At 50.5% G+C, this 24,574-nt stretch overlaps 1 protein-coding gene and 1 pseudogene across 4 annotated transcripts in view; both read left to right on the top strand.

The window, feature by feature from the left end:
* The window catches only part of WWP2 (WW domain containing E3 ubiquitin protein ligase 2), a 143,115-nt gene extending 129,841 nt beyond the window's left edge, over positions 1–13,274 (top strand). For all 4 annotated transcript variants that reach the window (XM_072731606.1, XM_072731607.1, XM_072731603.1 and 1 more), the window contains 13 exons: positions 2,701–2,782; positions 3,357–3,485; positions 3,868–3,943; positions 4,250–4,321; positions 4,547–4,635; positions 6,427–6,586; positions 7,856–7,989; positions 8,308–8,448; positions 9,068–9,188; positions 9,535–9,639; positions 10,553–10,649; positions 10,810–10,882; positions 11,331–13,274. In XM_072731606.1, coding sequence (XP_072587707.1) covers positions 2,701–2,782; positions 3,357–3,485; positions 3,868–3,943; positions 4,250–4,321; positions 4,547–4,635; positions 6,427–6,586; positions 7,856–7,989; positions 8,308–8,448; positions 9,068–9,188; positions 9,535–9,639; positions 10,553–10,649; positions 10,810–10,882; positions 11,331–11,430 — 1,379 coding nt within the window. In that variant the 3' untranslated portion in view covers positions 11,431–13,274. The remainder of the gene's footprint in view (positions 1–2,700; positions 2,783–3,356; positions 3,486–3,867; positions 3,944–4,249; positions 4,322–4,546; positions 4,636–6,426; positions 6,587–7,855; positions 7,990–8,307; positions 8,449–9,067; positions 9,189–9,534; positions 9,640–10,552; positions 10,650–10,809; positions 10,883–11,330) is intronic.
* Positions 13,275–14,144: 870 nt separating this feature from the next.
* Positions 14,145–14,299, top strand: LOC112929551 (U4 spliceosomal RNA; annotated as a pseudogene).
* Positions 14,300–24,574: the final 10,275 nt, after the last annotated feature.

Genomic DNA, 24,574 nt, shown 5'->3' with positions numbered 1-24,574 from the left:
TAGCAAGGGTCCCTGGGGGTGGAAGAGGGCAGATTTAGAAGGAATCAGCATGTGTTGGGTTTAATGTATTGGTTAGGCTAGTAGAAGACAATAAATGCTATTTTGGTGGTGTTTACAAGGGGTATTAAATTGGGCGGGGGCATGCTCCCCAATAAAAACACAGAAGTGGAGAATGATAAGATGAGCATGAACTGGAAAAGTATGGCTGTTGAGCTGGAACCCCCTGGTGTAGACACACCACTCCCTGGTAGTAATTTACCAGGTTGCATCACCGCCCCCCCTTGGTCCCACAAGGTGTCACTTAGTGAATTACCACTGCATTTCAGAGCATTGGGAGGACCTCGTGGACCTTCCGGGGGCACGTATCAGTTAGTGAGGCTTCCAGACAGTTCTGGATTTTCAGCTAGGGAATCCCGTACGGACACAGATCATCCACCTGCCTCTTTGGACTGATGCACGGTCCCTGGTGTCTCAGGAATCAGCATCCAGTCAAATGTAATGAGTCGAACACAGGATCCCTGGCTAGGCAGGGGAAAGTGCATCAGATTAAATGAGAATCTGTGATGTTGTTTGGCAGCCAGTAGACACTATGACTTGGAGCCAGGGACCCAGAATTGTTCCTGCATCCACAGAGTCAAATGATTGATTTCTGTACCAGTTCTGCTACATGATGGTCACCAAGTAAGAGCAGCTCTAGTGCTTCGAAAAGTGCTCCCAGAAGCCAAGTGTGAGATGTCTGAGATGGGAGGAGGAGCCGTGGTCCGAGTCAACGGTGTTTACATATGATCAGGAAAACACACAAGATTATATTGGTATGAAACTGAGAAAAAGGACCATGTGGCTAAGGGCCAGGGAATCTTCCAAATCAGACCCTTTGGGCCTTGTGTTGGCTTTTTCAGGGCTGGGACTGGGCCACCTTCCCAAGGAGACTTAAGAAAGAACAGAAAGAGCAGCAGAACCAAGCAAGAATTGCTTTTAGTGGGAGCCTGCGATCAAATCTCCCATACTCTCCTGCTCTCTGTCCTAGGTCCCTTTCTGTTCCTCCAGGAGGAGCCCCCTGGGTCACCTGCACCCAGGGGTTGGGACACCTAGGATTTAGATCCACAGCTCTTCAGCTGCCCTGCCCCTGGACACGTCACTGAATGCTTCCAAGTGTGTTTCCTCCTAGAGGAGGCAAGCTAGGCGCTCCCCTCAGGACTTCCCCAGCTCCCAGACTGCACTTGTATGCAGTGAGACAGTCCCAGGAGGCGCCCCGGCAGCCCTGAGTGCACAGGCCCCGGGCCCGGCTGGACAGATCCCCCAGCCTGATGATTAGCCTTGGCTTTGGCTCTTGGCAGGGCAGACACAGAGGATCTAGTTCAAAGCAGAAGCTTCTGGGATGGGAGCAGCTTCTCCTTTTCCTCAGAACCTTCTCAGGTAGCCTGCCTTCTGTGGGACAGTCCCATAAGCTGTTCTGAGGTGACGGTAGCTCTGTAATAATCTTGGGCATCTTCTTTTCTTTCTTTCCTTTTGTGTGTATTTTAAAAATTTGTCCAGTCCTGGATACCACATAAGGCAGAGAGACGCCAGGATCCTGGGTTGACACTGGGAACATTGCAGCCTGATGCTTGAGGGAAGGGGAGTGGGCACCTTGCTTCTGTGCCTTTTTTAGCTTTTGGTTTCCCTGTAGCTTCTGGAACTAATTATTTTTATTTCTTTAATTTCCCCCTGTCATTGTAAAAGAGGGAGGGCCATTAGCATCATTCGTTTAGGGGACAGAAACAGGTTTGAAGGCTCAGGAACTTCGTAGGAAAGGTGACCTCTCTTGCGTTTGCAGCCTTGCCCCTAGTCTTGCCTGTTGCCTGTCATCTGCTTGGAGCTGATGGGGCGTGCCTCTCAACGCCTCCCAAAGCCTGGAATCACCAGCTAGAGTTGGTCTGCCCAGACTTCCACCTATGAGCACCCATGCCCCAGGAGAGGGGAGAGAGTAAAGATTGTCCAGAGGACAGAGACAGGATGCCTGAGCACCCCTAAACACTGTCCCGGCTCGAAGCACATACTTAGTGGAAGGAGAAGGTAGCATCGTAAGTGCCCCAGCCCCGGGCATCCATTGCACACATGCAACATAACGGTTCTACTGGGATGTGAGAGTTTTAGAACAAAGCTTTGCCTTCATGCAGGGGGAAGGAGAGAAGGTGGAGGGTAGGTAGGCCCTCTGGGACAGAGCGCTGATCAAAAAGATACGGAGGAGAATGTAGCCACCCCACAATGACCCGGTTCAGATGGAGCAGTTGCATGACTGGAGAGCAACCCATGAGGGACTGGGGTGGGGACCAGGGTTGAGGGGAGGTTGGCCGTGCCTCCACTTTGCACACAGCTGGATGCAATTATGCCTCTGGTTTCAGCTGGGCTCTCCCCCCCTCCTGTTGCCACACTGCCCCCTTCCCTCCAACGAATCAACTGACCAAAGACAGTTCTGGATCTCTAGTTGGAAATGTGTTTATCCTTCCCCCACTCCCCAGTAGGGAAAGATTCTTTGTCCTTTTTACCAGTGACAGATGTGCATGAGCCAGGCTTTCATCAGTTCAACTTCTCTAACAGGTTGGGAACAGGGGCAGAAACTGAGACCTGGCACTCAGGAGGTGGGAGCCAGAGGGCAGTGGGCCTGGCCTCGAGGTGTTTCAAGCCAATTGTCCTCTTTTCTTTTTTCTCCCATGGCAGAGAAGAGACAGGACAATGGAAGGGTGTATTACGTGAACCATAACACACGCACTACCCAGTGGGAAGACCCGCGGACCCAGGGGTAAGGATGTAGGCCGGGTTGGCCCCGTGCAGCTCCGGTGTTGGCCAAGTACCCGGGACTGCGTTGGCCTTCTCTGGCCAATATTCTGGGATTTTTTAGCCACCCACAAGCGCCCCAAGACCCTTACCGTTTAGTGTCCACGTAATGAGACTTGAAAGTGGCTCCTTAAATGGACTTTCCCGATGGATAGAGAGTGGCCTGACTGGCAGGTGTTGCTAGTCTGCGTGCCAGTCGTGCAGGCTGCTGACAGTGTGATTTTGAAAGATTTAAGGGAACCTTTCCACCCCTTCCCTCCGGAAGCTGCTCTAGGATAGGGGCATGTGGTGTCTCAGGATTGCTGGTGGCCACTTAGGCCACAGTCGTCCACCCAGGGCTGGTTCTTTGAGCTTGGGCTAGTAAACGACCTCTCTCCACTACAGAGCTGCCCTCATGACTTGGGTAGTACTGGGTGCCTTTCCTCAGGGCCCCCCCTCAAGGACTGTGCAGGGCCTGGGTGAAAGCTGTACCAGCCTCCTAGGCACAGAGACGCAGAAGGCGAGGTGGACTCTTAGCTCCGCTCTACCCGTGCTTCTAGGATGATCCAGGAGCCAGCTTTGCCCCCCGGGTGGGAGATGAAGTACACCAGTGAAGGCGTACGCTATTTCGTAGACCACAATACCCGCACCACCACCTTTAAGGATCCTCGCCCAGGGTTTGAGTCTGGGTAAGAACTGCCCGCAGGCGGTATTAGCGTCCGATCATCCACGGTCCACATTTATCCTTGTCTTGCTCTTCCTACTGCCCCCTGGTGGCCGACTTTGGTGTCACGTTAGAGGGGGGTGGCGGGAGGAGGGGGAGTGGAAGGGGCTCTCCTGTTTATTCGGGATAACGCTTAATGGGCTTTCTCTAAAAGCAAGAGCTCTGGCTTCATTTCCGGTTTTTCTTTTTCTCCTCAAATCTGCCTGCCGAAATGGCAGTCGTTTCCTTTCCTCAGTGCCTTGCCTTTCTCGTCTTTAACATGGCATCAGCTTTCCTCAGGGCTAACAAGATATGTTGCTAATTTTTGAGAAATCACCTGGATTCTAGAATATCTTTGCTCTTCCCAGGACGAAGCAAGGTTCCCCTGGTGCCTACGACCGAAGTTTTCGGTGGAAGTATCACCAGTTCCGTTTCCTCTGCCACGTGAGTTCTGGGACGGGACCTCCCCCAGACGCTGGGGTCACTTGAGTTGCCTCAGCATGATTTCCCAGCCTAGCAGGGGTGTTCGAATGCCTGCGTCTGAGATGGGGGCCAGTTACTTGTCCTGCCCCCAGCACTTATCTGACATTGTCTCCAGGAAGCCAGCTCCCATTTCTGGGGTCCCAGGCCCTCTGCCACTGGCCCCGGGAGATGAGGAAGCCTGTTGGTACAGACGGGAGGCCCGACTGCTTAGTGACCCCTGATTTCCTGATTCAGCGTCTGTTTTCCTTTTCTTTCTTTGTTTTTCAGTCAAATGCCCTCCCTAGCCACGTGAAGATCAGCGTTTCCAGGCAGACGCTTTTCGAGGATTCTTTCCAACAGGTTAGAGGATAATCCTGGTGTCTAAGACCAACAAGCAGAAGGCCCCCTCACACCACTTCATCTTCTATCACGTGGCCTGTTAAGCCCACATGGTTGAGTTTCCAGGGTGTGAGCCTGGGTGACCAGTCTCTGCTGAAGGGCAGGACATAGAATTCCCTGGCCCTTGCCCCCAGCCTGCTACCGAAGCAAGAGTGGCAGGCTGGCCATGATGCTCTGTCTCCTCAGATCATGAACATGAAGCCTTACGACCTGCGCCGCCGGCTGTACATCATCATGCGTGGCGAGGAGGGCCTGGACTATGGAGGCATCGCCAGGTGAGCTCAGCGCCCCTGGAAGGCTGTGCCGCGCTGTTTCCCCAGGCCGTAGGGCTCGTGGTGGGTACACGTGGGTGCAGGAGCAGGGTCCCAGGGTTGCCTTCTGGGCGAGGTAGCAACCCTTTAGTTACTGGTCTCGGGGGGAGGCTGTGAGCTTCCGAGGGGAGATCTTAAGACATTCTCTCACTATTTCTGTACCTGAATCAGTCAGGCTGCACCGGTGGGCAGTGGTTAAATATTGGTGTCACTGTCACGTGGTTTCTGTTAAACTCGACCCCGGGCTTCTCGAGGCAGCTGGCACAGGTTCAATCTGGCGCGCCCCTGTGTGCCTGACAGGTGTAAGTTGTGTCACAATCCAGGGGGTCTTGATCACTGCTCAGGTCCGCATCACATGCCATAGGGCCAATAAAATTAAAATGACTGATGTACCCATAACGAGAGCCTAAAGCATTGTCTTGCCCTCACCCCAGTCTACCTGCAAAAGTTAACAGATTCTCTGATAAAACGCTGCCTTGGATCAGGGGACTGAAGGCCCCCGGCAGGGAGAAGGAGCATCTTGGCCTGTGGTGACTGCTCAGCTCACTGACCTCTCGTGGTGTGGGGACATCTTCTCTCTCGGTGTTGGGTTCACTTGTTTCTGGTCCTCTGTTTGCTGGTGGCGCTGCCCTCTGTGTCGGCCCCTGTGGATCACTTGCTCTTTTTCTGTGGTGACCTTCTCTCCAGGCTCTGCTTGGTGGTGTGGCTCCCACCCCGTGTGTGTCTGTCTCTCTGTGTCCTGCCAGTGGTTTTACCCTATGGTAGGTTACGTCATGCTGTTCTACCACAGGGTAGAACCACGGACAGGATACCGAGGCACCCTCTGCATCGAAGGACTCCTCGTCTGCCCGGCCACAAGCAGCCAGGGACTGGCCCCCTTGGGATGTCCCCCTGCTGGTGTAGCTCAAGCCCGAAAGGATCCAGAATTCTGGCTTGAGGCTTGTACCTAGGCCACAGAGAGATGCCAAGGCATGGGTGTTGGTTCAGACAAATGCGTGGAAGTGTGGGAAAGGGTATGGTGATGGGGTCTGGGGTGAGGGGAGGGCAAAGAGCAAGGGAAGTGAAATGCCTTTTGTATAGCTACTGGGGGTGAGGTTTGTAATCTAGAGGCAGCATGGATCACAGAGTTTTCATGCCTTAGGACCTAGGACTATGTTACTGTGTATTCATATCACGCTGCCTACTTAGGATGGAAACAAGGGGTGGCTGTTTTCTATAGCACCTTTGCAAGATTTAGGAAGAGATGCCCTTTCTCAAGACACTTCCATGTTGGGAAATGGTCATGATATTTTGGTTTTATCAGAAAAAATAAAAAACCACACAGCTTGACTGCTATATGCAGGAAATTTGTTGTGATCAATGTGCAAATCTATGATACTTTAACATAGTGCTCTTCTACAGTGCACAGCCGACACAACTGTGCATGGTGGCCTCAGGGTACATAAAGCTCCTTTGCCATCAGCCACACTGGATACCGGATGTAAAGTCCTGGAATGCATCACCTGGGAGCCCAGAGACATGCACGCAGGCTTTCCTGAGCTCTGTCCACAAGTGCAGTTGTCATCCTGGTTCACCCCCGCTCCTGAGCAGCTGTTAATACAAGTTATACCAGGTGTTTATCCTAGTGGGGCTTGACTCCCAGGACCTCATGTCTCCAGACTGGCCCCGACAGGACAGCAGAAGAGAGTCCCCTCTCCAGTGCAGGTATGCAGGACGGGATCCATTACTCTTGTCTTTGTCTTTCCTTTCTCACAGGGAGTGGTTTTTCCTCCTGTCTCATGAGGTGCTCAACCCCATGTATTGTTTATTTGAATATGCCGGGAAGAACAATTACTGCCTGCAGATCAACCCTGCCTCCTCCATCAACCCCGACCACCTCACCTACTTCCGCTTCATTGGCCGATTCATCGCTATGGTAAGTTGCATTGCTGTAAGATCGCTAAAGCAGGTGGCAGCCCAGGAGGCCAGGTGTACCCACAGCAACCTGCCATGCGTGCCCCACCCCCGAGCCCTACGCTCCTCCTCATACAACACCTAACGAGAAATGCAAAGAGCTGGAGAGTGTTCTGGAGATAGTTCGGAGCTCTCTCAGGGGCTTTGAGAGGGTTTTCTTGTGTGTGTTTGTGTAGGGCTTGTTGAGCGATAGCCCAGGGTTCCTGGGCCGTGGACGTCGCTTAACTTTGAGTGTGCAGCCTGCCAAGGGGCTTGGTGACAAACACTGCCCACTTGCGGTCTTACTTGCGGCCGGGAGGGGAGATGCCGGGCGGGGTACCACCGCTTGTCACAGCCCTCGAGCGAGTGGGGATGTCTGGCTGAGACACTCAGGCCTTCTGGAAGGGGATCTGGGATCAACACTAGCTTAGAACAGAGCCCTAGTAGACCAGCTGGTCAGGATGTAGGAGGCATCACCAGGGAGTGGGTGAAGAGTGGGGAGAGGGGAGTCATGGAACCCATGTTTATCTAGCAGTAGGAACGCGGCATGAATGGGGGGGGTGTCATGCTCGTGCATCCTGTCGAGTGTCTCGGGAGGGTAGAGAACCAGGATTGAGGGAGGGAAGCCCATGGGAGCCGCAGTCCTTCTGCCATATTTGGTGGTTTGAGATGTTGCGTTGCTGACTTTCCTTTGCTTCTCCCTGACTTCCTGAATGCTCTGTCCGCGAGAACTCAAGAGCCGTGACTAAATATGTCTCTTCCCCTTGTCTGGAAGTTCTTGGCCAAGGTGCTGGGCTCAGGAAGTGGGCACATTCTTCCCGGGTCTAGAGACCCGCCTGGCCAGGCGGCCGACAGGACAGACCAGTAAAACCCTAGACTATTACTCACCACTGGCCCGCCAGCTCCTGCCGTCGACAGCGTCTGCATTATTTTTGGCTGCCTCTGCCGCCCAGCTCTGAGCGTCAGTGAGTCAGGGCTGCCACCTGGGATTGTGCTGCCTGTGAGTGTGGGGCACATCTCTGCTGGAACAGGGAGCTGGCGGGCAAGCGTGCCGGGCAGGCAGTGGGTTCCTAAGTGGGCTGGCTCTGCTTGCCCCTGTTGTCTGCAGGTGTGATGAGAGTCTGTCCCAAGGTCACGGTTGCTCCTGGGGAGAAGGGGTAGGTAGTTGGGCTTTGGCGTGGAACATCCAAGAGCCTGCCTGGGCAGTGTCCTAAGAAGACCAAACACCTTTGGCGTGCCTCTTCCTCTGCAGGCTCTGTACCATGGAAAGTTCATCGACACAGGCTTCACCCTCCCATTCTATAAGCGAATGCTCAACAAGAGACCAACCCTGAAGGACCTGGAATCGATCGACCCTGAATTCTACAACTCTATTGTCTGGATCAAGTGAGTCCTCTCCTCCGCGCCGTGCTGGGAGGACAGGGGTCTCTGGGGAGGAGGCATCGCTGGCCTGTGTTTTCTCTGCTGGAGTGGCCCTGAGCGCATACCAGCTGTGTAAGTGCTGGTGGAGATACGCAGCTCCTCGGTTTCCCTGTGGGACAGCTCCAGAATTCTCCCCGTGACTCAGGGGGAGGTCCCAGGCCACTGTCTGGATTCAGGCTGCGGGTCCTGGCATCCTCTGAGCGCTGATGCACCTGACAGAGTGGGATGAGGGGAGACCCTTCTAAGGTAGACATTTTCCCTTTTGGTCTCTCGTGCCCCCAGAGAGAACAACCTGGAAGAGTGTGGTCTGGAGCTCTACTTCATCCAGGACATGGAGATCCTGGGCAAGGTGACAACCCACGAGCTGAAGGAAGGCGGGGAAAGCATCCGAGTGACAGAGGAGAACAAGGAAGAGTACATCATGTGAGCGTCCCGGGGGCCAGGGGGCGGGAGCAGAGCCACTCTCGGTCCTGGGGCGTGCTCCAGCCAGGCCCCCCGTATTTCACCAGGGGCACGGCTGCTGCCCCTGTGGCATCGGCACATGAGGGCTGCCCACGGCCTCTCCCACGCTGACCGGAGCCCCTGGCCACCCGGAAGAGCTGCCGTTTGCTCTCTTTCCCCCACGTGCAAGGCTTCAAGACTGCAGGGCTTTGAAGAGGCAGGAAGCTTCGATATCTCCCTTTCCTTTCTCTGGCAGAGAGGATTTCTGTGTCCGTGTGTCTGAGCCCATCCTTGCATGTGTGTCTGTGCTCAAGCTCACCCACATGCCTTCTCCAGGTCTCTCGGTCTAGTCTCCTGACCTCCACGTTTGTGAAGTTCAGTCAGCAGTGGCGGGATGGGGAGGAGGCAGTGGGATGTCAGAGGTTCAGCTGCCTCCCACTGCCCTGGCTGCTCCCAAGGCCGATGCGGAGTGGGTCTGGGTGCGTGCCATGCGGCCTCCGGGCCAATACCTCATGGCTGTGCGACCGCGGCCCGGTGGCCGGCCCGAGCTGTGCCTGAGCAGTGGGCCTTGGCTCCCCTAACAGCGCACCTTCGGTTTTAGGCTGCTGACCGACTGGCGTTTCACCCGGGGCGTGGAAGAGCAGACCAAAGCCTTCCTGGATGGCTTCAACGAGGTGGCCCCCCTGGAGTGGTTGCGCTACTTTGATGAGAAAGAGCTGGAGGTGAGACCCGAGGTCCCCAGGACCCTGAGCCTCTGCCTCTGTGGCAGTCGTGCCCGTTGCTGGCAAACTGTGGTTCCGCAGAAACCCGCCAGTAAAACTTCACCTTCCCTCTGGATGGAGGCGGCAGGGCGGATAGTTGTGATTTGATCTCTCACACCTGTTCCTCCCCTGGTCCCGGTTTTGAGGGGGTCCATGCTCAAGACTCCTATCACCCATATTACTCCCACTGCCAGCAGAAATAGATGAAAATGTTTAGGGTGATTCCACCTGCTGGTGAGTGGATGAGGCGCTGTGCGCCTGTGGGGAGGGGGTGGGCCCGGGGCTGCTGACACCTGTCCCCCTGCAGCTGATGCTGTGCGGCATGCAGGAGATAGACATGAGCGACTGGCAAAAGAACACTATTTATCGGCACTACACCAAGAACAGCAAGCAGATCCAGTGGTTCTGGCAGGTAGGTCCTGGGACCCGTCCCAGCCGAGTTGGGCTAAGGGTCTTGGAAGGGATATTTTAGTGGTCAGCCACAGGAAAGAGGCCTGATTAGATCCCAGGCTCCTGGACACATGTTGGGGGGTCACCTCCCTCATCTTTGGCACTTTCCTCCATTGGTGGGAGGAGAAGAGGAACCCAGCCTTGGGGTGAACAGAGCTGTTGCAGCTGGGTTGTGGCCAGTGCACCTGACAGGACGTGTTAGTGGTCAGCCGATGTGTGCGGGAAGGAAAGCACCAGGCAGTGTGGTTTCCTGCCAGCCCGGGGGTGGGGGGGGACAGGACAGCACGTGCTGGTCTCCAGAGAAACTGAATGAGCTCGGAGTCCTGGATATAATGAATTGATTCTTCCAAATGTGAGATCTTGTCGTTGCCCTTATGAAGTATAGCATACATGAGAAAGAGAAGGTATATAAAAATCTCTTTTTAAAGGCAAAATTCCCATCCCATAAGATTCACAATGTGAAGCATTTTAAGGTATTACGGTTCATTGGTCTTTCACATTGGTCTTTCATTACCACCATCTAATTCCAGAACATTCCATCTCTCCCCGAAAAGAAACTCCATACCCATTAAGCAATCACTTCCATCCTTACTATATGTTTAAAAGCAGAACTTGGCTGGGAAAAGAATACCTGGCTCGGGGTGCCCCGGAGCCCCAGAGATGTCCCATGGGCTGGTGGGAATGTCCTACAAACTCAGCCTCTCAGACGGAGCAGCTTTGGGGTTTCCAAGGCTGGTGGCTGTAGCCCCTGACCCCAACCCGGGCTTTGTGTTCTCAGTCCCAAAGTGGGGTCCTGGCTGACGGGAGTCACAGGTTAGGGCGAGGTTTGGGGTCAAGTGGGTCGCCTGGCTCTGCTCTGACTGGCGGAGTTCTAGGTGGTAAAGGAGATGGACAACGAGAAGAGGATCCGGCTGCTGCAGTTCGTCACTGGGACTTGCCGCCTGCCCGTTGGCGGCTTTGCTGAGCTCATTGGTAGGTCTTCCCTTGCCTTGCTGGTGCCCTAGGGTGGGCCTGAGGGCAGCGGCTGGGGTGAGTCAGTAGGTGAGGCCTGAGGTTCCTGTGGGTGGAGCCGGGGCCCTGCCCTACGAAGGGGCCGTCCTTTGTATATGAAGAGCTTCTCTTTGGATAACAGGGAGCAACGGACCACAGAAGTTTTGCATTGACAAGGTTGGCAAGGAAACCTGGCTGCCCCGGAGCCACACGTGGTGAGCGTTTTGGTGTTTGTGGGAGGTGGCCAGAACCTCACAGCCCCGACGAGCCCAGCGGATGGGGTGGCCTCAGGGACTCTGGGAACCTCCTGGGGTTGGAGAAGAGGCGCCCCGGGGCTTTTTGGGAGTTGGGGCAGCAGTTGCTCGCCCTCCCCCTCGTGGCCTTCCCAGCTATTAAATATTCCGTTTCTGTTCCGGTAACAGAGGGCTGCCTCCCCCTTTCTCCTACTGCCCTGCCCTGCCTCCTGACCACCCGAGGTCCAGGGACAGGAAGCATTAAGGCCTCACGTAACAGGGCCCTCAAGGGCTCCACTCCGCCGTCTAGCCCCTTGGCACTGTGGTCAAGCCACAGTCACGTGAATGACTCTGAGCCCTCCCCGCACGGCAGCCAGGCTGGGAGCCCTGACCTCCCTGGGCTGACTGTCCTGCTTCCCTCTCTCAACAGTTTCAACCGTCTGGATCTCCCACCGTACAAGAGCTATGAACAGCTGCGAGAGAAGTTGCTGTACGCCATCGAGGAGACTGAGGGCTTTGGACAGGAGTAACTGAGGCCGCCCCTTCCCACACCCCCCGGCGCACATGTAGTCATGAGTTCTTCCTGCCCGAGAGGCCAGTGGCCACAGAGCTCCCGGGAGGCTCCCCCCACCGCCCCAGGTGGCAGCCATGCGTGGGACCACACTGTCCTCGGGCTGGTGGTAGCAGAGCCTGACCTCAGGAGGCCTGTCCGCCCCCCCCACCCCCCCCACCGGTGGCAGTCTGGAATAAAGCCCCCATGTCACCTTTGGTCCCGTCACCCACTGCAGAGTCTGGAGGCCTGACCCTCGCAGTCAGCTCTTCTCCCTTCCGCCCCGAGACCAGACCAGCCGTAGGCAGCATGAGAATGTGAGGGGGTGCCCTGTGCCGAGGGGCTGCTGCAGGAGGCCTGGTTCTCGTGTGCTAGTGAGGCAGCAGGGAGCCCGGCCACCCACTTGGGCTGGCTCTTCTGGGCCCAGAAGGCCCAGGGTCTTTGCCAGTCAAGGACGTTCTGTTTTTGATAGAACTTTTCCAGTGATCTGTATACGGTGGAGGTCTGAGGGAGAGGATGTCTTCCAGGACCCGGAGAGAGCACTGGGTCTGGGCGGCCGCTCCCTGTCCCAGGGGGATCCAGCCCCCGGGGCTGAGCGGCGAGGCCCATCTCTGCACTCAGTGCGGGACCCTTTGTCCTTTCCTGCAAATAAAGTGTTGTACCAGCTGCTAGGGTGGCAGCGGCTTGGAAACAACAAACCCCCTCAGACTTTCTTTGCCCTTTCACATCAACTCGAAGCATTCTGTGTGTAGGGTGACTTTGTGTTTTGATGTCGGTGTGCTGCTATCCCTTTGTGTCCAGGAGCTGGTATGCCAGGTGTCGCTGGGACCTTGAGGGATCTGGCACCAGTGGTCCAAGGACTTCCCCAACAGCTGCTCCTCTTAGGAACCCGCTTAGCAGTTCTGGGAGCCCAGGCGGGCCTTGCCCTGCAGCCCAGCCTCCCAGTGGCCCAGTCTCCAAGCCTTGACAGAGGGGAGGGGGGAGGGTCCCAGGTGTCACCCAACCTGGCCGCCTTTGATGGAGAACTCCCGTTGCTAGATGTAGTTTCCAGGCAGCCCCAAGTGATGGAGCATGTGGGGGTGGGTGACCCTGTCACTCTCCAGTGGCCCTTAAGGCTTCAGGCAGGTCCGTTAGTCTCCTGTTGAGAATTCAGTGTCCCAGCCACCCTAGGGCATGTCCATCCTGCCTGGAAGGGCGGCTTTATCTGGACACGGAAGGTGACGGTCTTGGAGACCAGCAGAACGGAGATCCCACCAGCCTCCGACATGGGCATTCCGTGGCGTGCGGCGATCGGCAAGCAGAACATGCTCCTCTGGGATGCTGGAGGGGTTGCTCTAGCCCTGAGCACCGACTGCAGACTAGCTTGAGCCTCCTAGGACCCCAGGCAGGCCCACTGACCTCCGCAGGGCAGTGTCACATCCCCAGATCCTGGTCCTTCCTTCCCCCCACTCCTCCCCACCCCCGGGCCACAGAGGGAGGGAGAGCCTGTGTCCACTGTGTTGCATTTGCTGATTCGAGTGGCTCAGCTCACTGGAGCTCAACCTTTTTTCTTTTCCTCGAGTCATTTACTGTGCTTCCCTGCAATGTTCCACACTACTGGGGGGTTGGGGTACCAGCTGCTGTGTGGGGTCTGGAAACCTGAGACTCATGGGTGTTCAGAGTGTGTTCATGTGTGTGTGTGCGTGTGTACATACATGTATGTAACCAAGGTGTCGTGTAGAATGTCCTTTGGTAGCTCTGGGTTGGTTGACAGATGGTTTTGTGATACCTAACCCCCTTGCCTTGGTATTGCCAGTTTCTCGTGCAATAAACAATCAGCAGCTGTGGGTGGTGTTGGTGTGGATGTCTGCAAAATCGCTGTCCTCAGATGAGAGGCCTCTGGGTGCCCCACACCGTTCAGGCAGGCCCCCATTGGGGTGGAAGTTCCGTGACTTGCTGCTTTTAGGAATGTGTAACTGAGAAAGTCATACTACTTCTGGGTGGCTGAGTCCCTGTGCAGGGATCTCTGGGGTGGCCCTTGGTCAGGGTTTCCTCACTGCACCCTTTGGATGCCAGGCCAGTCTTTCTATGTCTATGAACAGTTGTCGCTGCGGAGCCAGAATACGAACAGCTGTGGCTGCAGGTTGGGTGGGTTTTGGAAGCCAGCTCCTGGGGACAGTGTCTAGGCAGTTGTTCATTGGAGAAACATTTACTGAGTCCCATGATGATAGAGGGATGCTATGATCTCAAGCTAAATCATCACATAAGGTCTTGCCACCCACTTTTTTTGAACACTTAAGGATTCAGATGGGATGGATCACCATGCTATGGTGTCTTGATGCATATGACATGGAAATGACGTTGGCTAAGCCTTGTTCTGATTGTGCCTCTTCTCAGGGGAAGGCAGAGATGTTCAGAGTGGTTCCTCCCTGGAGTTTATTAGATAAATTCACGGCCCCACTTCAAAGCTGTTTTTTTTTTTGTTTTTGTTTTTTACTTGACAGAGCAATGCTGTGCTTTGAGAAAATTATTGAAAAAAGTCTACACATTAGGCAGACATACTGTAATAAATTCAGATAAGACGTGCTGAAATGGAAACTGTTCTTCTAGACTTATCCAGAAATCGCTGCTGTTAAGTTTGCTGTGGTCCTTCCATTCTATTTAGTGTGCGCTTGCAAATCATATATACATAGAATTTAAATACACCAAAAATGGAGCTTTGCACAGTGGCAGCATCGTAGCCAATGAGGTTTATCCGAGGCGCGATTATTGCTAATACACCAAAAATAGGATCTTATATATCCTGAGCAACTCACTTGTCTCATTCAACAAAATTTTCGGGAAACCTTTCCATCTTCCTCAACATAGGTCTGAATGATTCTTTAATGACTGTGATATTACGAAGTATGGTTCCTGTAATACACCCATCTCCTACCCCAAGGGGTATTACAGCTGTGTCCAGCAGTTTGCTCTTGGCTGTGAAGCTTCGGCTTGTGCACCAGTGCTGCCCTCCCAGGAGGGGGCAGTCCTGAAAGTACAGTTGTTGATGATCTGCCTTTAACTTAAAAATTTTAAAAAGTCTTAAAATTCAAAGATAGAGTGAAAGATACAGTGAAGGCTACTTATTCTTATTCCTCGGCCACTCTGATCACCTGCTAGAAGCCAGTTTGCTGGTTTCTTTTGTACCCTTCCAGTTTGAACTTTAAAACCCCCAACAGTCTACCCCACGGCCCTCAGAAAGGCTCCTGTTTTACTAGCCTCAGCAATGGGCAGGATCCCTTGCCATCCCACTCTGAACCGCATCTGAGCTGTACTGCACCCGGCTGTCCCTCTGGCTCTCCATCTGCATTCCCTCCTTTTTCTTCAGGCAGCTGTCTTTTTACTTCTATACAATCAAGGTTTTTTTTTTTTTTTTTTTTAACATTGTATTGTGTAATTACAATGAAATCATCTGTACTTTTTCTAAAGGTTTATTCAAAAAGCTGAAAAGCAACAAAACCCATCTCTATTACTATGACTATATAAATATTGTTTGCTCCATAACTAAATAACATAATACAACTGTTTCTTCCCCATACAGTCTTTTACCCTCAGAGGTTCTAATTATCTCTCTTTGCTTTTATTATATCTTCAATTTTTTTCTTATTGTGAAGTGTTTCAAGTAGGACTAGGCAGGCAAAGAGGCCCGGCCCGCCTACCCCAACTCGATGTCATAAGTTCTGGATATAATTAGCCAAAGCTATATAAGATGATTTTGGAAGTAAACATCTGATATGACTTCCTTTGTCATTCAAGATCTCCAATGGATCTCCCAGGTGTCATTAAGACTTTACGTAAGGTGGGACCTCACTGGATCTAGAATCTCAGTACTCGCTATCCCACTGCACAAGGGCAGAGAAGATAAGAGGATACAGTGATTGGGCAAAGATATTGGGGCTCATCACTCTTCCAGAAAAACCCTGAAGATCTGTGTCTCTGTCTAGAGGTATCCTTACAGAGAGCAAGCTCTCTTGGTTCTTGAGCCAAACTCGGCATCAGCAAGAAAATTGAGTAAGTGCCCGGAGTTATTATCACCCCAACTTGTTTCCCTTTGGTCTGCCTTGTGAATCTAGGGTTTTAATATCCTTTTACTTATCCAGTCCCCCTGATTCTGAGGTTGATTGAAGTGCCACGGTCTAGTTCACTTTTCTGTAGTCCATGTTTATGAGTCAAGCATCAGGAGAGTCAGATCAGGGCAGGTGACTTCTTTGGCGCACTTTTCTCCACACCATTTGAACGTCACAGATTCGGGGTCTAGCTCCGATTCAGCTGGTTCTAGTGACTGTAATCCTTACTTTCTTGTTGATGCTTGTCACAGTTTTGGCCTCTTCAGCTTGACTCTTGTCACTCTTGGATGTTTTTGATGGTCTATGTGATATTCTACTCCCAACTTCAGTTCTATGGCCCCAAACACAGAATCACCTATTCTGTATTCTTTTTGTAGTAGTGTTAGAAACCAAACGGAGTCCCATTAAGATGGCACAGCAAATTCATGACTTGGCCAACCTCTCTATTCCAAACATATAATAAAGACACATAAAATATAAAAAGAGAAAAAAAAAATAAAAAGAGAAAGCTAAAAGGCTTGTTCAAAATCAAGATAAAGATTTCCAAGGGCCAGAAATAGAACAAAATGCAAAACACTGAACAAGACTGCAAGTGTGCCTCCGCACCCAGGTCTGGCCGTGGTAGCTGGGACTTCAACTGCTGGGGGTGGTGGTGGTGGTGGTCAGTGGGTCTGAATAAGCTCTAGTATGGACAGGCACTGGGCAGCAGCCCACTGCTCCCTGCCATTTCATAAAAAGCAGGCCGACCAGCAAACTGCAACAAAGCCAAACTGCTTCTGCTGTGCACCTGGCTATGGCTTTGATTCCTAGGTCATCCCAGGCCAGGGCCCAAACTGCCACTCAAAAGATAAGGTTGTAGAATGGATCCCCCAGCAGGACAGGAAGAGACAGCTGTAACACCATTAGGAAAGAGCACACACACAGTGAGAAAACAACTCTTTTCCTAATCTTTGTGGCTGTCCATATTTCAGAAGGCACTCCTGGGTGGTCTCTTGCCTGTTGGTCTTTGCTGTAAGGGGACTAGATGGCAGGTGGACCTTTTCATGGAGGCCATAAATGTCACTGCTCAAGTGTCTTTTCTCTGGGGTGATCATTTCCTCCAGAGAGGAATGCTCTGTTCCCCACCTGAGGGCAAGGATATACCTGAGCCATGGTACACCTGCCTGTAGGTTCCCTGGGGATCAGGAGAAGAAAGGATCCTAGGTTCTCAGAGCCCTGGCCCCTGACTTGACCTTTTCTGGCTCTCTGGCACCTCCCCTCAGCCTGGTCTCCTGCAGCTGGCAGAGGGGAGATAGCCAGGCTCTGTGGCTGGGGGTAGGGACCTGGGTGTCCCACCGTTCCATATAGACACTGCTTTTAACTACCTCTGTTGTGCTCTTCCTGCCCTCCTGCTGCGCCCAAGTGCGTAGTCTCTTTGGGGACTTTGCATGTCTCTGCATCTCCCTCTGCAGTGCTTTAGGTTAAAACTTCTGCTTAGCTAGAAGTTTTAGTTCTCCACCTGCTTTCCACTTTTTTAACACTTTGTTGAACATCTTTGCCCAATCACTGAATCCTCTTATCTTCTCTTTGCCCTTGTGCAGAAAGACTTTTATAAAGCTTTCTTCACTGTCATTTTGAGGCTGGAGAGGGTAGCTTGCAGCTGGCAATCTGCATGGGGGTCCCAAAGGGGACTTGACTTTCATCTAATCTGTCCCTGTTTACCTCTCTGGCACTAATTACAACCTCTTTCAGGTCCCAGTCTTTCCTGGCTCACCAGATCTCCTTGGCTAAACCCCTTCCACACTGATCTTGGCTGGAGACCCTGCTGCAGGCCCCTTCTGCTTTCCTTCTAGAAATTTGTTGAATTCTCTTTTCTACCTCAGGTGCTCTCTCTGTCAAATTGGGCCTTAATGACCAGGGAAAAATGGGAAACCTTTTACATTCATTTGCTATCATTTTAATGGAGTCTTGGTAGGAGGCAATGATAAGTACATGTCAATTTCAATGGAATTTTTGCTATTTGGCCACAGTTAAGCCCATTATGCCTTACCTCTCTAAGAGCACTGATTTGGTTCCTAATGCTTGGGGTTTGCTTTGCTTTGTTTTGTTTTGCTATCTCCAAAGCCAAGAGATAGTCCTGTTTATAAACAGGACAAATGTTTTATTTCTGCATTTTTATTAACATTATCTTAATTTTAAGACAATTAAGTGCTGAAATTTAAAAAGTAACCCCCCTGTAGCCTGTTGCAGATTACTCTGGTGATTCTTATTCCTATCAGTGGAAGGAAGATTTCTTCTTTTTTTAAAAAAAAAAATTATTAGCGAGAGAGCGAGCTCCAAGTGCACATGAACAGGGGGAGGGGCAGAGGGAGAGGGAGAAGCAGGTTCCCCCCACGCCCAGCAGGGAGCCTGATGTGGGGCTCCATGTGGGGCTTAATGTGGGGGTTGATCCCAGGATCTTGGGATCATGACCTGAGCTGAAGGTTGACACTTAAGTGACTGAGCCACTCAGGCACCCCCAGGAAGACAGAGAGACTTCTTAGGGGGCCCCCTTAGGACTTCTTCCTGGTATTCACACCCTAGTGGGTTAATCCCCTCTCCTTGAGTGGTACTGGGCTAGTGATTTGCTTTTTGCCAGTACATCAAGGCCAAGGTTTTGGATGTCACTTCTGTGATTGAATTACAAAGGATTTGACCTCCTCCTTGCTAGCTGACTCTCCATTGCCCTCTCCACTTGTGCATTTTGATGAACTTTCGAGTTGGAGAGACTCATGGGGCAAGGGACTGAGGCCCTCAGTCTAACAGCCCACGAGGAATTAAATCCTGCCAACGGGGATCCCTGGGTGGCGCAGCGGTTTGGCGCCTGCCTTTGGCCCAGGGCGCGATCCTGGAGACCCGGGATCGAATCCCACGTCAGGCTCCCGGGGCATGGAGCCTGCTTCTCCCTCTGCCTGTCTCTCTCTCTCTGTCTCTCTCTCTCTGTGAGTATCATAAATAAATAAAAAAAAAAAAAAAAAAAAAAATTTAAATCCTGCCAACGACCATATGTGCTTAGAATCTTAAGATGACTGCAGCCCAAATGACACCATGATTGCAGCCTGAGAGCGTCCCAGTACAGAGAACCCAGCCAAGCTGTGCTAGGGCTCCTGACCCGCAGAAACTGAGATCATAATGTGTGTTGTTTCAGCTACTAAATTCTGTGGCAATTTGTTACACAGCAATAACTAATACATCCTCCTCGGTCAGATTCAATGTCCTTGGATTAGCATCTCTTCCGTGTTCTGGGCTCTGAATGTGGCCATGATTCTCAGTAAATCAAAGAGCCAGAGCATGAAGATTATGTGTAGATCAAAAACCTCACACTAACCAGGAACATAGGCAGAAAGGTACCAGTATTGCTCTTCTTCCTTTACGAGAAGAAAGCAAATCCTGTGAAGGCGGAATCATTTCAGTCCCTGCCCCCAGTCCACAGCCTGACATCACTTGCCCAGCAGCACCAATGGTCTGAGAGGCCTTGGGTCTGGCCCAGCCTGTGACTGTGGCACTCTGCCTTGGGATGCCATTAGTGCTGATCTGGGCCTCCAGCCAAACCCACTTGGCAAGAGTCATGTCCAATCTCTTAAGGACAATTTGGGGTCTGTTTCCTCTGTAATTACAGGGCGAGCAGCAAGATAGGTGGTACCATTACAGCAGTGTACTAGCATGAAGGATGCCCTCTGCAGCTCCACGACTCCCGCTGAGAATGGCTTAAGCAGCACGTCTTCCTCCTCGATAGGGTCCTCCACATGAGCATCTGGTTGGATGTGGAAGCATTGTTTCTTCTGTGAGGGAGTTCATTTCACCCTTGATCTTTTGGATTTTATAGTCATGATCGCTTGCTAACTCCTTGTCATTGCTTCACAATGGCTAAAGTATAGGGTGTATGGGGTGGGGAGAAGCAGCTCATGCATTAAACTTTGACTCTTATCCTGTCCCTGCTCTCCAACAGGGCACGCACCCCTGGTGCATCAGCTGTCTGCCTTGGGGTCTGGGAAGCCCCTCAATAAGTACTTTCCCCCCAGCTTTATTGAGATATAATTGACACAGAGCATTGTGTAAGTTTAAGGTATAAGAGATGATTTGATAGACGTATATATTGCAAAATGGTTATCACAATAAGGTTAGTTAACACATTCATCACCTCATTTAATTACCATTTTGTTTTCATTGTTGAGGACACTTAAGGCTGTGTTGTGGTAGGGCATTTAAGATCCACTCTCTTAGCAACTTTCAAGTATACAATACGGTATTATTAAATGTAGTCACCAGGCTGTACCCTGGATAAATATGACAGAGAATAGTGTGGGAAAGTGGGAACAAGAGTCTACTTTAGATAGGATCTTAGGGAAAGCATCTCAAAACAGGTGTTTCAGCCTGGACACCTGAAAGCTGGGGAGGAGCCAGTCAAGCAAAGAGCCACGTCCGGGGTCAGGCCTGTCAGGTACAGTGGCCTGATTGGGAGACTGGCATGTTCCAAAAGTGGGTAGAAGTCTGGTGTGGCTAAATACTGATGGAGGAGGGTAAGCAGGAACCGTGTGAATGAGGTTGGCAGGTCAGGGTGGATCTCACCATGTGTGGAGCCTGATGCAGGGCCTGATCTCACAACCCTGAGATCATGACCTGAGCCAAAATCAAGTGTCAGACGCTCAACTGACTGAGGCACCCAGGTGCCCCAGTATTGTTTTGAATTTTAAAAGGGTAGGAAAGAATGAGATTGAAAGGGAAATATCATATATGTAATTTAAAATGCATATTTACAAAATTAGACTGCATGTTCTTCCACAATCCATCCCATATATAAGGACATTTACTCAAAAAAAGAAGAAAAAAAAAAGGACATTTACTCAACACATATAAGCCTCTATCACTTGTTCACTTGTGTATATGTGTGTGTGAGGGGGGGCTGGAACTATAGTGGAAATCAGGATGAAGGTAAAAATAGTTCAAGTGAGAGGGGCCTTAAAAGATGATGATAGCTATGAGCTGAGGAGTAAGATTCATGCAATCCTCTCCAGCCCAAATTCACCATCTAGCCAAGCTGACTCTGGCATGAGGATAGAATATGGAAAAGGAAGATGAGAAAGTATGCAGAAATTGCAGGTAGGCAAACTTAGCAGCAGAAAAGGTAGATGAAGGTCTGGACGGCATGGGGAAATACAGAGGGCAGCCATCAGGTGGTTGGTAGGCCCAGCAGGTGGCTGAAAGCAGAGGCTGAAGGTGAGCAGGACCAGTAGGACTTCTGAGCTCTGGGCGAGTGGGTGACTAGCCAGGATATGGACTAAAGAGGAGGAACAAGTTTTGGAATTAGAAGCATCATATGGGTTGAGACTTTTTAAAAATATGTAACTGATAGGTCAAGTAGGATGAAGCTTCAGAGAAAACTAGAGCAAAAGGGGCCCATGAGGGTCCAAGAGAAGCAGGATGAGTGCAGGGAGAGAAGCCTCCAGAGATCAGGTCAAGTGAGGTCAGGCTGACAGGGGCCAACTGGTTGGGTCAAGTGGAAGCTATTGGTGACTTTAGTGCAGGCTAAAGTGGCACGGTGGGGACAAAAGCTGGACTGTGTAAGATTTGAAAAATGCTCAGAAGATAAGGGAGCAGAGATGGCTATTTGCTGAATGAAGTTAACCAGGATGGAGGGGTGTGTGTATGTGGAGATGGGAGAGAACGGAGTGTTTATATCCTGAGGGGTAAAAGGTAGGGATAAAGACAGGGTTGAAAATAAGAAAGGAAGGGATAAGAGATGAAGTAAAGACATTAGGTGGTTACTTTGGTTGAACGAGTAGGTAATTATGTTGTTATTGATCAGATGTTAGCTGTACCATATAGACAGAAGTTGACATAGGATCTAAGCTGTGAAGGAAAACTCTTTGTGGAGTGTAATAGACGTGTGTGTATGAGAAGTCTTGAGCTGGGAAAGGACTTTTTTTTTTCTTATTTATTTACTTAGGGAAAAAGAGAACCCAGAGAGGGGCAGAGGGAGAGAATCCTCAAGCAGACTCCTCACTGCACAGGTAGCCCCACGTGGGGCTTGATCCCAGGACCCTGAGATCATGACCTGAGCTGAAGCAGATGCTTAACTAATGGAGCCACCCAGGTGCCCCAGAGCTGGGAAAGGACTTCTTAAACATGATCCCTGGGGTGCTGACAATAGGCAAGAAATGGATAAATTTGTCTGTATCAAAGGTTCTCCCACTTCCACATGTACAGAAACCACAGGAGGGCATTAAAAACAGATTCCTAGAGTCTAATGCAGTAGGTAAGTTGTTTAAATTTTTATTGAGATAAATTATATCTAAAAAGGTCATACTCGGGATCCCTGGGTGGCTCAGCAGTTTAGCGCCTGTCTTTGGCCCAGGGCGCGATCCTGGAGTCCCAGGATTGAGTCCCGCATTGGGCTCCTGGCATGGAGCCTGCTTCTCCCTCTGCCTCTCTCTCTCTATGTCTATCATAAATAAATTAAAAAATCTTAAAAAAATTTAAAAAGGTCATACTCAAAATACATCATATCCGAGTTACTACATTTTACTATCATGTGTGTTCTTGAAGTTATTTTTGTCTATTCTATCCATATTTAGGTAATACTCTGTAATGCCGTGCTGCTGTGCATCTTGAGATCTTCCCAACAAATGCCAGGATCTTGCAATCAAACGATGGTGGGAGTATTTACACCAGGGAAATTGGCCAAGGCTACACATCAAAAAACCCTGCTGTTCCCCCCCCCGCCCCGCCCGCCCTTTTTTGGAGAACTAGTTGTTTCACTCTTACCAGCACACCACTGAATATGGTCTTTAAAGAAATCAGGTATGGTATCAGCAGTGAGGAAAATCAAAGCATAAGCGATCTGCCGGGCTGAGAAAACTGTATTCATTGCCCACACAGTAGGGTGGGTGGAGAAGAGCAGAGGTGGAGGTGTGGCAAACTGACCCCATCTTTTTGCACTCATGCACTCTCCAGATTCTTTCAAAATCTTGTCTGGATAGTTGCAGCCCAAAGCAGAAATGAGGGTAAGCAACTCCGGGCCAGGTTCCCAGTCCAGTCCCGTCCTGACTTGGCCACCAAGGTGGCTCTGGCCGGGAGACGAGGCTAGTCAATGGCGCCCTCTAGTGTCGAAGAACAGACTGGCTCCAAAGAGGAGTGCGGAGAAAGCGGTTTCTCTGGGTTTAGACCCTGGAAACATGAACTTCCCTGATCTCCTCTTCCTTTCTTTTCCTCTATATTCTTTCCCCACTTCCATTTCCCTGCTTTTTGAGTCACTTCCTACCTACTCCCCCAACAAGAATATTATTTTTTGATAGATCTGAATTCTGTGTAGCTCCCAGGCTACCATTGATAATACTGAGTTGAATAGCATAAAGATATGCAAATCAGTACTTGCCTATATTACAGATAATAACTTGGAATGAATTGGTTTAGGAAAGCTGTAAAAAATCTGCTCTTGTGTGTCACATAAGTCAAATGTTTCCTTGCCTTTGAAGCATACCCCAGACCCTCCCCATTTCTGGGAACAGGGGCAGATGAAGTAGTTTTCTTAGTGTGTTGTAGTTTAACAAACAACCCTAATTTCACTCTTTTATGAAGGCCTGCATTCAGTCTTTTGTTTGAAGTGAGAAAAACTGTATATGGCTGAGTTCTCATAGCTGCAGGGTCCTCCAGAAATTGGATTGCCATCCTAAGGTTACTGTTTCCTGCTGGAAAAGATTTACTCTGCATCTAGCATATTTGGAAAAGTAATATGGTAGCTCCTTAACAGAGTTACTTTTCTTTTGTCCCTTTAGTGATTGGAGGGCTGAGCATAATTAAAGAACATTTAATTAGCTGGCTCAAAGTTGTTCCACTTTGATAATTCCCATCTTTTTTAAAAAAAGATTTTATTTATTCATGAGAGAGAGAGAGAGAGAGTCAGAGAGAGAGACAGAGGCAGAGGGAGAAGCAGGCTCCATGCAGGGAGCCTAATGTGGGACTCAATTCCAGGACCCCAGGATCACAACCTGAACTGAAGGCAGATGCTCAACCGACTGAGCCACCCTGGTGCTCCTGATAATTTCCATCTTTACATTAAGGATATCTAACTTAAAAGTTCATTGTTATTTCTGATGCTAGTTTTCTCACAAAATTAGTAAGGCACAAATACCATCCTCTGTAACATGTGTAGGAGAGCAGCCTGACTCTAACAAGGTGGTCTGAAGTGTTGGAAGTGGAAGTGATGGTAATGTTACAGCTACAGATACAGGATCCAGGCTTTGGAGCAGACTTTTTCCAGGACCTGTTTTTTTCAGTTTTTTTATTTTTATTTTTTAAAGATTCATATATTTACGAGAGAGAAAGAGAGAGAGAGAGAGAGGCAGAGACACAGGCAGAGGGAGAAGCAGGCTCCATGCAGGGAGCCTAATGTGGGACTCGATCCCGGATCTCAGGATCACAACCTGAGCTGAAGGCAGACACTCAACCGCTGAGCCACCCAGATGTCCCTTTTTTAGTGTTTTCAAAAACAACACATATAGTTTAGAAATCTCATCTTGAGACTGCCAGGGTATACAAACACAAGGCTTTATTTCAAGTGAGGGTCATGGGTTTTGCAGTGAACTCAGATGCTATTTGTATAAGCAAGACTTCATTAATAACTTTATGAAGGTCACTCTTATAGAGGGTATAAATTTTGCCTTAGAAAATAAGCCTAAGCTACAGGCTACAAAGTGTTTTTCTAAGAAATCGAGGATCCTGTTAGAAAAGTAGAATTCAGTTTGGGGCATTTGGCTGGCTCAGTTGGTAGAGTATGTGACTCTTGATCTCAGGGCTGTGAGTTCGAGTTCCATGTTGGGGGATTAGTTAAAAAAAAAAAAAGGTAGAAGTCAATTCTGCCCATTTGTGCCTAAACTATTACATATAACAAGACCTGGGTATTCCCATGGTCTTAGATGCTTAACAAACTTTGCATTTTTATGAAGTGGTGTTAAACTTAAAAGTGTGTGGCATTGTTGTTACGAGACCCTGGAAAGTTTTGAGTACAGATTTTACCACTAA

The sequence above is a fragment of the Vulpes vulpes genome, chromosome 12 (genome assembly GCF_048418805.1).
Source record: "Vulpes vulpes isolate BD-2025 chromosome 12, VulVul3, whole genome shotgun sequence".
In the NCBI taxonomy this organism is placed as follows: Eukaryota; Metazoa; Chordata; class Mammalia; order Carnivora; family Canidae; genus Vulpes; species Vulpes vulpes.
The sequence above is the reverse complement of the archived record's forward strand: the minus strand, read 5'-3'. Positions and strand labels throughout refer to the sequence as shown.